The sequence below is a fragment of the Alligator sinensis genome, unplaced genomic scaffold, assembly GCF_000455745.1.
Source record: "Alligator sinensis unplaced genomic scaffold, ASM45574v1 scaffold91_2, whole genome shotgun sequence".
Taxonomy (NCBI): Eukaryota; Metazoa; Chordata; order Crocodylia; family Alligatoridae; genus Alligator; species Alligator sinensis.
In genome coordinates, this window is record NW_005842529.1 from 252,741 (window position 1) to 267,195 (window position 14,455).

The window sequence follows — 14,455 nt, forward strand, 5'->3', positions numbered from 1 at the left end:
GTGTATCTTAAACTGGTTTCAGCTATTTTGAAAGCAGTTGATGTGCGCTGAACTTCTGGTGTTTTACAGATTTGAACTGGTTTCCATTCACTTATGCTGGTTTATGTGTAATTTCTGTCCCTAGCCCTTAACTTCACTGGTTCCTTTGAATCAGCAGAGTCATATGACATGAAGCTTCTGCTGCTGCCTGCACCTGTTTTGTAGATAAGCAAAGAATTGTAGCCTTCAGGACTTACAATCCAGCAACTTTCCACTTCCTTTAGGAGCCTCACCTGTCCTTACAGGGATCATGGAAGTCATCAGCTTTCCACAGCATTGAATTCACTTAAAAAAAAAATCTCATCAGAAATTATAATCTGATTGGCACGTTTTTACAGACACAGACCTGTGCCCTGACAGCGAAGAGTCAGTGATGGGGAGCTGCAGTCCTGTTCCCTATTAATCTCTTATGTCCAAACTAAACATACTTCTCTCCAACTTTCCTCATATGGCTTGCATTCCAACCCCTTCATCATCTTTGTCACTCGCCTCTGGATCTTCTCCAGTTTCTCTACTTGCTTCTTATATTGCAGAGCCTAAAACTCCAAACAGTATTCCAGCTCAAAACAGGATATGGAGTATGACTAGGTCCAGGCAAGGGGAAAGCAGTAGCAATTAAAATGGGGGTAGAGAGAAGTTTTTCTTAATGCAGTGGTTCCCAGACTGGTTTGCAAGGCCATGTTAAATGGTCTACAGATCATACTAGGACATCCTCTCTTCGCCTTTCCCCCCCACCCTTTTCATTTTGATAAGTGTGCATAGGGGTCTGTGAAAAAGAGTGGGTTGATAGCAGTCACTGGGCGCACCTACATGAGATGCTACGGCGTAGTAGCCACGAGTTACTACATGGTAGCCTGTGGCTACAGCACAGTAGTGTTGCCAAACACTAACTGTGTGGCAATGGTACTGTGTAGTAGTAATGACCTAATATGCAGTAGCACCAGGAAAAAAACGTGCAGTGATGGTACTGCACAGTCCACTGCACGTGTAGACATGGCTACTGAGTTGAAAGAGTTTGGGAAATACTTTCATAAATGGATTTGAGGCTTCTTGCACACAGATTGAACATCCATCTATATTTTAAAGTATAGTTTAAAGTATAGTTTTTTAGCACTGTTCTAACATGAACTGGCCTTTCCACACTGGTTGGCCACTACTTCCTTTAAACTCATTTTTAAGCTCCATTGTTCAACTTCTGTTGTTCAGCCAATGCAGACAGGGCACAGCCTGGACATGAAGTTTCACTTCCTCCTGCTGTTCTGTTATTACTAACCTAAGTAGTTATACAAATATACTTTTCTTGTTTATGACCTCAACTATGTGAATCATAAACTTCAGACCCATCTAGCTTCCTCCTAAACCTTCACAAGGAAGCTGCTAGCTGCTGGCAAGTTGTGTAGGTGAACAGACAGTAGGTGGGCAGAGGGTCAGTGTAAGGTTGCTGAGCCAGTGTTAGCTGGAACCCAGTCTTCCCGGCAGATGAGCCCTGTTTGTTCAGGCCCTTTCATGGAAAGGTGCTGAACCCTCATACAAACTTGCGTGGATTCCAGAACAGGCAGGAAGCCCCTAGATTCCTTTCTGCCTCACTCGATCTTTCAAAGGGCAGTGCCGCCTTAACCAGAGAATCGGGGGTTTTTTTTAATCAAACAGACTGAAATGAATGAACAAGTAGGATGGCCACATTTACCTGTTTTGATTGTTGACATGTATGTAAGAGAAGGAAACTGTTATCACCTGAGGTTTCTGACAAACAGCATTGACATTTTATCTCTGTTTTAAAAACCTGTTAGCCTTTGCTCTCTGCCAGTAGTTTCCCAATCAGAAAGCCATGGCCTTAATCGGGCAAAATTCATTTATATTTTATTTGTTGTAATGTTCTGGTTTGTGCGTATGTCACCAGTCCCTGCAGATGCTATTTTGAATCCCTGCTTTCTCAGTTCTCCTTGATCTTAGAAGGACACAGCTAAAGTGAATAGGCCCACCCAAAAGTTGTAAAAGCTTCTTATCTAGTTGAGACTTCTTAGGCCAAGCTGAAAAATCTCACTGAGGTTATTTTCCAAAGGTCTTTTTAGTCGTAATAGTAGTAGTATTTTTATGTATTTATTTTTTAAGGTAGGTAATGGAGTGAAAAACAAGTACAGTATATAAGATAAAACTTTCTGCAAGAAAAGGTTCTTAGATTACCTAGTCTGTTTTATAGTCTAACAGGCTCTTTTTATCTATACGATTATATTACTTAACAGTATGGACACATGTAACACTTTGACCAGTTTAAATGTAGTTTAAACTTGAAACAGAGAAATGTACAAGTCAATAAAACCAGCTTAAAGCCACCTGGAACCATTCACAAGTGTACCTGGAAAATGAGGTACTGTCTTGAATTGATATATTTGGAATGGAGAATGTGTTATATGGGGACAATCATGTGTTACGTGGGGAACCATGACACAGGTCTGGTCCACCTCCACATGTTCAGTAATCTTCCCAAGATACTCTACCTCTTGGATCTGTTCTCCAGATCCAAATTTTCAGTGTCCTGAAGAGTTTCAGCAACAGGGGTCCACACAGTGGCATGACTTGCAACAGGCTTTTATAGAATTTGCAGAAAAACAAAAGTGGTACAGATGAGCCTAACACTGGGCCTTCCACCCTTAATAAGTACCCCGTTGAGCTGACCAGTATGGAATCTCTTGTCACCCTCCCTGGTTTTCTACTATTCACACCTGTATACATTGGTTTTAAGTCCACCCTGTTTAATTACAGTAAGAAATGTTGTCTTAGGACAGATTTATGTTCTGTTTTCAAAACAATACAACAGTAAGTGAATAAGAATAACCTGCATTTCTATAACTTTTTTCCTCAAAAGATCTGGGAGGGTAGGTTGTCTGTCCAAAGTTACCCATATGTAGAGCCAGGAAGAGAACCAAGATGTCCTAACAAGCAGTCCCCTCCTGCATTAGACAACACTCCCTCCTTCTCAAGCACAATAGAAGACTGTTTTCAAACAGATTCCCTGAGCCAGGTCCTGTGATTCCATCATAATTTACATTTTTTACTTTTTCTCCACAGATAACTTTGTCCAGAGACCTTCAAGACCATCAACAGAAACAGTCCATCACAATCCCCCAACCATTGAACTGTTGCATCGCTCTAGATCACCTGTCACCACCAATCACCGGCCATCACCAGACCTGGAACAGAGACCGTTGAAGTCCCCATTGGACAACACTATCCGTCGCCTCTCCCCAGCTGAGAGGGTCCCAGGAACAAGGCATCAGCAAGAGAACAACCATCAGGATACTTACCCTCTCTCAGTGTCTCCTATAGAGAACAACCACTGCCCACCTCCTTCTGAAGTGCTTCAGAAGCCTTCCAGCCCCCGCCAAGAGAACACCCGAGTCATCCAGCTGATGCCTAGTCCCATCATGCACCCTTTGATATTGAACCCCAGGCACTCTGATTTCAAACCATCAAGGTTGTCTGAGGATGGGCTGCACAGGGAGGTAAAACCCATCAACCTGTCCCACCGAGAGGAGCTAGCATACATGAACCACATCATGGTGTCTGTCTCCCCTCCCGAGGAACATTCAATGCCAATTGGAAGGATAGCAGGTAAGTGTAACATCCTCTACACCTGTGATCTTCACCTGCCACATCATGCAAAAACCATGAACCAGAGAATAAGATTTATAGCTATCTGAATTTCCATTTGTACTTGATAACTTCAGAGAATGTGCTGGCATTGTGTAAGTCTCACTGTAGCTGTTGTGGAGGCAGTTAAGTATTACTTATATCATTTTTTCAGGTAAGTAAACATACCAACAGAATGTCCTGCCTCTGATCCAGCACTAGCATTAAAAAATGTTTATGGTTACTGCTTTTCAAGCCCCCTCTACACATGCAGGTAAAGGCATGATGGGATCTAATGCATGGCAGGAGGCGTGGTTGTGGGATTGCACACTAGATCCCATTGTACCTTATTGCTGCTCTTCCTGCACCAGCAAGAAGCAAGCTCCCATGGCTGAGAGCCCCCTCAGTTAAGAGGCTCGCAGCCACAGGGGTGCCCATGCACTCCTAGGCTTGGAGGATCACAGCAGCCATGACCAACTGGGCCTGAGGGTTTCATGCACCCCCAAGCCTTGGGGATTGCAGCACCCATAATCCCCTGGGCGGGGTTTCATGCTGGGCATGGTGAACCCCTCTGGCTAGGGACCCTGTCAGCTCATGGGCTTCCAGCCTCCAGGGAGACTGCTACACATGCAAATTAATGCTGGATAGCAACCAGCTATAAAGATAATAACATTGTCAAGGTCTAACTTTATAGCTGGTTAGAACTTTTTATCATATGATAGCTACTTTGCACATATAACTGTTTTTAAGGTAATTGCACAATTAACCATTTAATTGTGCCATACCTGTGACACGTAGAGGGTGCCTTAATGCCCTTCCTACTCTGCCTCCTGCCAATGAGTGCCCTTTAAAATGATAGGCTTGAAAAAAAGGACTATCCCTAATGGAGTGTCTTGCAAGCTGAGTTGGTCCAAAAAGCAGGAAATAGAAAATGCTATCAGAGGAGCAGGAAATAATGTTTGAAGGAAACGGTTTTAGGACAAGGACACATTCTGAAGTTCCCCCTGAGTCTGTTAAAAAACCTAACAGCACTTTTAAGTACCTTTGGTTTGCTACAAAACTTTAATCCTTCTCTTCACATTTTAAGTGAAAATGATGCATAGTCATTTAGATGAGGCTTTTACCAAAGCAGGATATGAGGGGTAGAAGTATTTTCAGCTTCTCCCACTTACACTGATCTATCAATTGACTTAATACAAACAACCTGCACTGTCTACGGCACTAAGCAGTTTTACCTACTTAATAGTAAAAGAAAAAAGGGGCAGGAGAAGGAATTACTATAAGCCAAACCACCTTCCTCCAAGACATTGTCTGAAGGCATCTAGTTCTTTTCTAGAACTTGTCCTTGCAGGAAGGCTACCATTTTCCAAGGCTAAATAGTGAGTGATGCTGGGAGGCCTTTGAAATAAGGCCTCAGGATTGTCCTTTTCCCTGAAGGGTGTAATCCTATGTTGCACTGAATAACTGCTGGAAGGAGACTTGAGAAAGAATTTGAGACACTGGAACATCTAACGGTACTCAGAACCTCGCGGCACCGGGCCCAGTTGTATGGCATGGCCATTCTGGTTACTTCTCTCCTCAGGGAGACCTGCCTTATGCTTTTCTGATGTGTCTTATTACCAGGACTGTCCCTTCTGACAGGCCCAAATTTACCTCCATCCCACACAAACCTCAGGCTTTGTCTTACTTGTGTTATCGTAAATAACTGACATCACAACAGCTGAATCAGGAAACTGAGGTTACAGAAAGTGTTATTTGTGCTTAAAAGGGAACTGTAAATAGCTCAGGGTTGGGGGGTGAGAGGAGGGAGCAGGGGAAATCCAGATGCTTCAGAAACATGCTGAATGCCCCAAATAACGGAGGGAAGGGAACATTCCACACTCCTTTGTAGCATAAATGGTTCAGTAGAAAATGCAGTGCCACAGTCCAGGGCTTTTATTTGGTATCAGACTTCTACACTCCACTAAAGGAACTTAACTTGTAGCCTTCTCACATTTACTGAAGAAAACTATTTACAGCAGAAAGACTCAGATTGTAAAGGTCAGAAGGATCCCATCTGACCATCTTGCCTTTAGCGCCTTCATTGAACACCTTCAAGATGAAACTGGATGCTTATCTTGCTGGGATCCTATGACCCCAGCTGACTTCCTGCCCTTTGGGCGGGGGGCTGGACTCGATGATCTTCCGAGGTCCCTTCCAGCCCTGATGTCTATGAAATCTATGAAATAGCAAAGGACACAGACCCTTATCAAGTAGAGGGAACTGTCATAGAGACATTTACATTACAGGAGTCAATGGCACAACATTTAGTTCCTTGCCTGAATGACTTTCGTCTTTCCTTTTGGTATTTATCACACATGGCATGTCACATTCAGCCCCTGGCAGGTCTGTCAGATATTATATCAGGAGAGGTGCAAAACTAGCTGTGTTCCCTTAGAACGAAGCCTCCGTGGAACCTTGTTTTTGTTCCATTTTTACGTAAGGTGTATTCTCGGAAGTTATATTTGACTTTCTTTTTTAAAAAAGTAGCTCTTCAGGCTTGAAAACGAGAACTAGCATTTCCTATGCAGCAGTTGGTTAGCTCTGGTTTCTCTGTGGGTTCTGCAATGGATCTGCAACACCAGAAGAGAGCACGCTGGGCACTGCAACAAGCATCAATGCTGAAGCTGTCTCTTTTGCTCTGTGCACAGATGTGATAGGAAAGAACCACAGTGATAACAGTCAGGCTGAAACAAATGTGTCTTTAACTGCAGACAGCCTGTAACGTCTTGCCACATACCCATGCTGCTGTTCTGGCAGGGTTCAGGGACTTCTGAAACAGAGAGAGACTCTCCAAAGGGCTGACAAACTATTTAAAGGGAGCAGTACCCAATTCTTATACAGTACAGCCAGATACTACCCACCCCAAATTTAGTGACTGGAGAACTGGGCCCCTGAAAGGAAGTGGCATGTAATGTTGTGTTTTCTTTTCCTCTCTGGAGCATTTTGCTCTCAGACTTAAGCTCCTTTCCGCCATCTTTTTCTATGACAACATTAATCCCTTAACACCTTAAGCTTCCCTCTATTGAGAATGCTTCCGCTGTGAAGCCGGTGCTTTGTAGGTTGAGAGATTGGAAGAGTTTTGCTTTCTGTTGGCTAAGCCGTTTGCTATACTAAGGAATTAAAAATAGAGCAATGGTCTCAAGTTAGATATTAGGAAAAACTTTCTCGTTAGGAGGGTAGTAAAGCACTGGAACAGGTTACTGAGAGAGGTAGTGGAGTCTTCATCTTTGGAGATTTTTAAGACCCAGCTGGACAAAGCTTTGGATAAGATGATCTAGTTGGGGATGGCCCTGCTTTGAGCAGGGGGTTGGGCTAGTTGACCTCCTGAAGTCCCTTCCAACCCTAATTTTCTGTGATTGCTATGATTTCTAAAAATACTCCTAAAAAAACAATGTGCTGCTTTGGGAACAAACAAGGAGGCAATGGGGTCTGGCAGATGGAGCAGCAGGTTGGGATGCAGGTGTTGCGGGTTCTATTCCTATTTCAAATATTTTAAAAGCCAAAAGCCAAAGTCTTCCCTTTCACTATCACGGGCTGGCAAAAAACATAGATCAGGGCAGGATTTAGGTCCAGAACTCTTAACACAAACGCATGCACACACACACACTCATTCACTCAATTAATTTTTGTTGTAAAAAAACTGTTTTCCCTAGCTTTTATCTGCAAACATCCTGTTTTCAAAATTGGATCAATAGAGCTCTGGACTGTCTGTTAGAAAAATAATGACCTCTACTCAGCAATTGATTAATCTCTCTAACATTTTTATGTAAGATCGTTTTCAAAATATTAATTTTACTGATCAAACACTTTGGGCAAGATCCTATTTACCCTTCACATGCTCAAGCAGCACATAGCTATACTTTCTGGAGAAACAGAATCACCCTGTGCAAGTATGAGGAGGAGGAGAAAGGCCTTTTCTCCCTTTTAGCCTAGTTCTCTAGTATCTAGGGCACTTGCTTAGGGAGTAGGAGACCCAGGTCCTACCCTTGCAGTGGCAGGACATGGACAATACTCTTATCCCTCTGCTTTACCTGAGATAAAGGATGTTTTTGATGTTTCAAGCAATATGATTACTAGTTGTGTGTGATGGTTTGTTCCCCAAGTTTTTAAGAACAGCTTACACAAACGCTTGTCTAGGATGATTTATACAGAACTTATTCTGCTTTGAGCAGGGAGCTGGACCAGAAGACCTCCTGATGTCCCTTCTAGTCCTATTTTTGTATGATACTGTAATCTCTTGCTTCCCAAAACAGTGCTCCAGTCACCAGGTCAGGCTATATATTGCCCAGACCCCTCGCCAGTCGTCCTTCTGAAGTTGGCCGCTGCATCTTGCATTTAATATTAACTGGATAAAATAGATACACAGCAGCGGGGGTAATGCCTGTCCCAGTGGGAGCTGGGGGCCTAGCTAGAACCCAGGCCGGAGTCATCTACCTTCATGCTGCTCCCAGCATTGCTGTTCTGTGGAAAATGTTATATTTCTGACCTTTGTTCCAATTTGAACACAAAAAAGAAAGATCATGAATCTGCATATTGAAAGCTCCAGTGCCTGTGCACCTCTACCCCGGGGGGATCTGTCCACAAACAAGCAACTTTATAGCTTAAACACTTCCATATCGTGTAAAAAGAGGCAAGGGGCATCCCTTTGGCTGAAACTACTGAGAGCATTGTACATGAGGCTTAGGCCTGCACAGCAACTGTAGTGATAGCATGGGCCAAAGTAGCTGTTGCTACAGTCAAAGTGAAATCCGGACCTCATAGAAGGCATCACTGGCCAGGATTTCAACCCAAGTATCTGCTATAGTAGACCGTGACAAACCTCTTCCCCAACTGCACAGCTAGTTTGTTGGGGAGAAACACAGGAGCTGCTGCGTTGGCTAAGACCAACGATCCAATCTAAGGGCCACTACCAGCTGCTTATAAAATGAAGATGCAAGAAGCCATGCAAATGGTAATTATGTAATTACATTATCACGAAGGAGGTTTCTTCCTAACGTCTGTCAGTTAGAGCTTGGCTTTTGTTCCTTCTGGTTCATCAGGTAAATCCTTGCTAATAAAATTCTGGATGCTCTCTTTACTCATTTAAAAATCCTTTGTTTCGACACCCAGAATCCCTGTAGAGCAGCATCCTCAAAGAAGCTCTTACAGTAAATGTATTTTCCTCCACAGGAAAAAAAAGCTAGTTCATTTGCCCATGATAAGGGTGAACTTCATACTGCTGGTTAGAGGTTCTGGAAAGCGATCATGGTATATTTTAACCACTGTGCTTCTACTACTCCTCTGTCGTATAATGGAGAGCTGGTGTATATGCAAGAAAAAGAGGTGTCAGGAAGCAGAGTTATGACTTCTAATTAGATGGGAATCGACTGCTCCCTCAGATCCATCATCTGTTTTGTGTTTAAGCCAGGACAATGAGAATTGTACAGATAATGCTAGTGTATGCAAACCTGTTTGGCTTTATTCAGGCAGATCCATTTGTGCAAATAGTTTGGAAAAACCAAACCATACCTTCCATTAATATTCCTCTAAAATTGCGTATTGGTTTTGACTTTAGCCTTCATTAAGAAAAATCAAAGGCAGGTGAGTTTCTTGCTTCTCTTAATGTCTGTTAGTATGCAGTTCTTATCAGTTGGGTTACCTTAGCAACTGGGCTCTATTTAGCTTCAAGTGTTTTTCCCTTTCCAAGAGTCTGAGAAAAAGCAGTGTGATGTTTAAACTGTTGAGAGGATTGTTATCTCCCCCAGTCATGTATTGGACTGTTACTACTGAGCATTATAGTAAATACTTTTATAAAGGCAGCCAAAATCCTTCCCCTGCCAAAAGACATGGAAGCATGTTCTGCTCCTAGCTCTAATTATGACTTGCTATCTCTGCCTCAGTTTTCCCATATTCAGATAGGAGAGTGATACTTGCCTTACAGCGTTCTGGTTCTCACAGGCTCTTAGGAGCAACCCCTTAAATCAGAGCAAACCAGCATGATCACCGAAAATGAAATTCAGCCCTACATAGAGCATCAAAACATAGGTTGGGAATGACTTATGCTCCAGGTAATCCACACAGTTAAACTGCTCTAGCACTGTTGAATGTCATCCTGAAGTTCAATGAAGGGAAGCAATTTCTGGGTTTTTCCCCATTATTTTCCTTTAAATGAAGGGTTGGTAAGCATGCAATTTTTAATAGGTGAGACACTGTCTATTGAAGTATTTCTCTCTTCTCTTCTCTTCTCTTCTCTTCTCTTCGAGGTTTTTTTTTATTTTGAACCTTGAACAAGCTTCACTTGTGAAGCAGTTTGTGTTGATCTCCAAAATTAGCATCAAATTAAAAGGCTTGTTTTAAAACCATGAGAAAAAAAGAAACTTTGCTGATTAAGATCTTATATTAGCAAGAACAAATATGTAGGCTTAAGCATTGCAAAAAAACCCAACAAATCCCAAGTAATCTGGTGACCAGTTGTTCCTCAACATACCTCTCAGGACTCAGGTTCAAGGGTGAGCATTTCTTCTTAATAGATCTGGTATGAGCACAATTTTTGTACTAGAAGAACATTACCATTTTGGAGCAGGGTTGAGTTCTTTTTATTTCTATAGTTCTACCAGTACAATATAGAATTAGAGCAATAGGTCATATCTCAGGGGCGTCCAACTCATCTGGCCCTGTGGAGCAGATGAGTGGCCTGAGACCAGTCCAGTGCAGGGCTGGCCCTGCATACCAAATCAGGCCCAAGGACCAGGCTCCCCTCATTCCCTCCATCATGTACTAGATCCAGTGCGCATGGTGTCTGCTCTGGTTGGTCCAAGACTGTGCCACATGTGGCAACTGCCCCAGGACCATATGGAGCAGGCACTTCATGCAGCTCATTTCCCAGAAGGGCCAGAGCAGGTGCCGTGGACACTGAATCAGTAGGGCTAGCACCAAGGGCCAAACGATGTGGTTCTGCAGGCCCAATACAGCCCATAGGCTATATCTTTGACACCCCTGGCTTATCTCCCTTCCTGTACAATGTGGTATAGTTGCAATATGGTGTAGAGTCACAAGCACCTTTTTAATGCATTACTTCATGCATTACTACGTCTATTCTAAGAAGGTTAATAGTAGAGCTAAAGCTTTACAATTTTTTGTGCACGTGTGCTAGCAAGATCTCAACATAGCTGCTATCAGGGTAGCTTGTATCGTACTTGAAAGAACGTGCACCTCTGTTTTGCTTTGTTGTTATAGTTGTGCCTGTAGACTGCAAAGGAGATCAAGGCCCCACACATGCCTTTGAATGCATAGTAAGAGACAGTTCATGTCCCAGACAGCTTATAGTCTAAATCAGGGGTGCTCATCCCCTGGCTTTCAGGTCAGATCTGGCCTGAAGTGTCATGTCATATGGCCCACGGGGCACCGCAAGGGACCAGTAATGTGGTGGCAGGGAAGCAATGAGAGTGTCAATTGCCCCTCGGAGAGCTCCGTGGGGTGAATAATGTGACCTTTGCACAGGATCAGGCTGGTGAAGGGTCAGATCTGGGTGGTTAGGCATGCAGGATCAGGCCAGTGCACTGTCAGATCTGGGTTGACGCACAGCTGACTCTGTGTCACTCATCTAGCCCATGGGTCTAGAAGGTTGAGACGCCACTGGTCTAAATCAAAGCTGTCAAACATCTGGTCTGCCAAACAACTGGTGGTCCAGTGAATTTGGGGGCATGACTAAAGGGTAGCCTGATACAGAATTTGGGGCCCAGTTGGACTTAGTTCTTGGCAGCTAAGGGGAGGGAAAAGGGTGTGCCAACAGAGTCTCTTGCAGCTTGGTTGCTTTGCAGCTGCCAGCCCTGCCATCAGAATGACTGAGGACGCACAAAATATGTCTGCGCAGCAGTGACTGTGAAGTCGAGATACCTGAGTTAGCATTAAACCTGAGAAGCAGCGTAAATTATTCCACGCTGAGCTCTGTAGTGCTATGTCTAGACTGCTACCAGGTCCCAAAAGAGCTTAAAAGCTAGATCAGGTATCTCTACAGTACAGTAATTTCTGTGACTGCTACATGGACATACCCAGAGCAGAAGCAGCCTTCTAGGTGAATATATTACCATCCAGTCTTCCAGGAGAAACTCAGAATCACAGCCACAGGTCTTGCCATATACTAAGCCTTTCAGTTCCCCATTTTGAGAAGACTTGTTTACAAGGAAGAAGTTGGCTGGCAGAGCTAGTTTAATATTATATTAGCTATTTTGAAATAACTCCCTCAAGTGGTCACTCTGTTCTGGAATAAAATCACTCATATTCGAGAACACTTCAGGTATATAGACAGACGTACCAATTAGGTATCCCTACAGCAGCATGGAGACCTACTAGTTGCATACTAACAGCCGTTGCATGCTCCTCAGTAGCAGGTCTTCTTCCCCTTTAAAGCATTTAAAAGCTAGGTTTGTCCATAGCCTTAGCCTGTTTTATGAGTGGAGGCATTATTTTGGAATAAAGTCACTCTTATTTTGGAATAGTGTCCACACAGGGAGCTATTGTGGAACAGTTGTGCTGCACTAGCTATTCCAGGCCCTTTCCCTAGGTAGACTAAGCCCTCAGGCTTTTCATTCAATTATGTGCTTAGCTGTCAGATTTGACTGCTGCTCCTCCCTCCTCACACACACCTTAGCAGCAGAGTAAGAGCAAGTGTGAACTTCATTGTGCAAACTGAGCTGCTAGCAGGAGAGCTGTCATACAAGCTGCAAATCACTGTTCCTTCCCTCTTTTGCAAGGAAAAAAATGTTGACAGGACCAGCTATTGAGAGTTGACTGTGAAGTCTGCAGTCTTAGCTTTGAGGTATATTTTTGAAGAGCTTCCACAGGGGTGGCAGTAGTAGCAATATTAGAAGTCTGGCTACCGCAAGGCTCTTAAGATCCCAACCTCATTTTCAGCACAGCAGGGCTAGATGGCACAGTACTAAGAATAGTGTCACCAATTAGTATTAGGCATGTTAAGAGTTTTAATGCAAAGAAAAGTCCAGTTGAATCCATTTTAACACAGATATATCCTGTCACTTCTCATCTTTGCCATCCAACCAGAATATTTTCTGCTCCGTTTAAATGCTTGCTACAGCAATTCTAGATTAAAGAGTTCAATTCTAATTTTGACCAAGTGACTGGCTCTCCTAAGTTACACAGGACTGTCCTGCATTTGTATCCCAGCATCCCTGAGGATTCTCTAGAATGGGGCTTTGGGCCCGATTTTGAGAAACTTGTTCCAGATCAGTTTTATGCAGTGTCCACTGTAGGTGCTGAGAGGACACAGCATGCCATGCCCTGGCTTCACGCAAACATAGCTATACTGCTTCTAGCATGGTAGGTAGCTGCAGGCTACCTGCAGAACTGGAAACTGTAGGTCAGTAGTTCTTGGCTTTTTTAGATGCAGGGTACCCCTCCTTAGACTCAAGCCACCATGCAGAAAATGCCAGCTCTTAGCTTTCACTTGTTTTTTTTACTAGGAAAAAAAAAATAAAAAAGCAATTCTCCTATTACAAGGAATTCAGAAAGACCACAACAGTTTAGAATTTTTTGATGCTATGGATTCCTGTTTTAAATCTGTGAGTTTATATGTGAATCATGTGAAGGAGTTCACATAACTAATGGTGTTAATGTTCACTGGCATCCCAGGGCACCCCTAGAAGGATCTCATGGCACCCTGGTTGAGAATCACTGGTGCAGTTGCATTCCAGCAGCACTATGCTCACACTAAGTGTTTCTGCCTCTCAACAACACTGCATTGTAACTGGAAGTGGTGTATATTACTTCTTTGGCACACCTGGGATAATATAAAAATGTTGTCCCTGAAGGTTCAACACTTTACACTTATGCTGTAGGGTCTTTACATTAGTTTACACCCACTCCAAAGCCCATTTTGAAGGCTGGAGAGCTGAGAAGAGGCCTCAGTTTAAGTAAGAATCAGGTCTGTAGTTCTACCCTACATAGGAAAGTGCTGCTCCTAATTGTCACAAGTGAAATTGAAATAAGCTTGGTTTAAGCTAGAGTGAGAATGGTCACACAGGAATTATCACTGGTTTACCCGGATGATTTAAAAATTCACACCTTTAGTTAAACTGATGCAACTCTGCATTTGGACATGGCCTCAGAGTCTTCACTTCATACTGCTATCAGCAAGGTTGGCTGTGGTCTGAAAAGGAATTCCCACATGGCAGGGGGAACAAGTAGTGTTTCCACCATCATTCCCTCCATAAGATTTTGAAAGGAGCGGGAAAGTGTAATTTACTGCTTATGTCGGAACGATGAGAAACTCCCTGGGGCCAAACTGTATCAATACATGATCCAGCTGAATTCGCTGTACGCGCTCTGGCAGTTCATCGTACTGTTAAAGCCCCATGTGATCAGTTTTTCCACCGTTAGAAAGCTATCATTTTCATTACTGCTGCCAGAACCTAGAGATGAATTGAGCCCCTGCTGTAGACTCTGGGGCATCTCATTGTTGGGAGGACTCTGCTACAAAGAAGTCTCCCTCACTGTTTCCATTTAACTGCAGTACCTGTCTTAAAGAGTCTGTCTCTTAAATCCTGGGAGGGACGTTTCTAGAGAACAAATTCAACTGCTCTCTGCGGTTGTGATAATGAGAGAAAACAGCACCTGCAACTAATACTGGAAATACCTGTTTGGTATGGGGAAATTGTTCCTTGTATGTTTTATGTTGCTTTCAGCCTGCTTGTTAAGAAGTAAATTCCTTGTCTGCAGCCAGACAGAAATCAGGGCTGCGGTTACATTC

At 43.3% G+C, this 14,455-nt stretch overlaps 1 protein-coding gene across 9 annotated transcripts in view; it reads left to right on the forward strand.

Annotated features, from left to right (window-relative positions):
- Nucleotides 1-14,455, forward strand: part of ETV6 (ETS variant 6) — a 166,146-nt gene that overhangs the window by 133,617 nt on the left and 18,074 nt on the right. For all 9 annotated transcript variants that reach the window (XM_025213440.1, XM_006031787.3, XM_006031786.3 and 6 more), the window contains one exon: nucleotides 3,109-3,651. In XM_025213440.1, coding sequence (XP_025069225.1) covers nucleotides 3,109-3,651 — 543 coding nt within the window. The remainder of the gene's footprint in view (nucleotides 1-3,108; nucleotides 3,652-14,455) is intronic.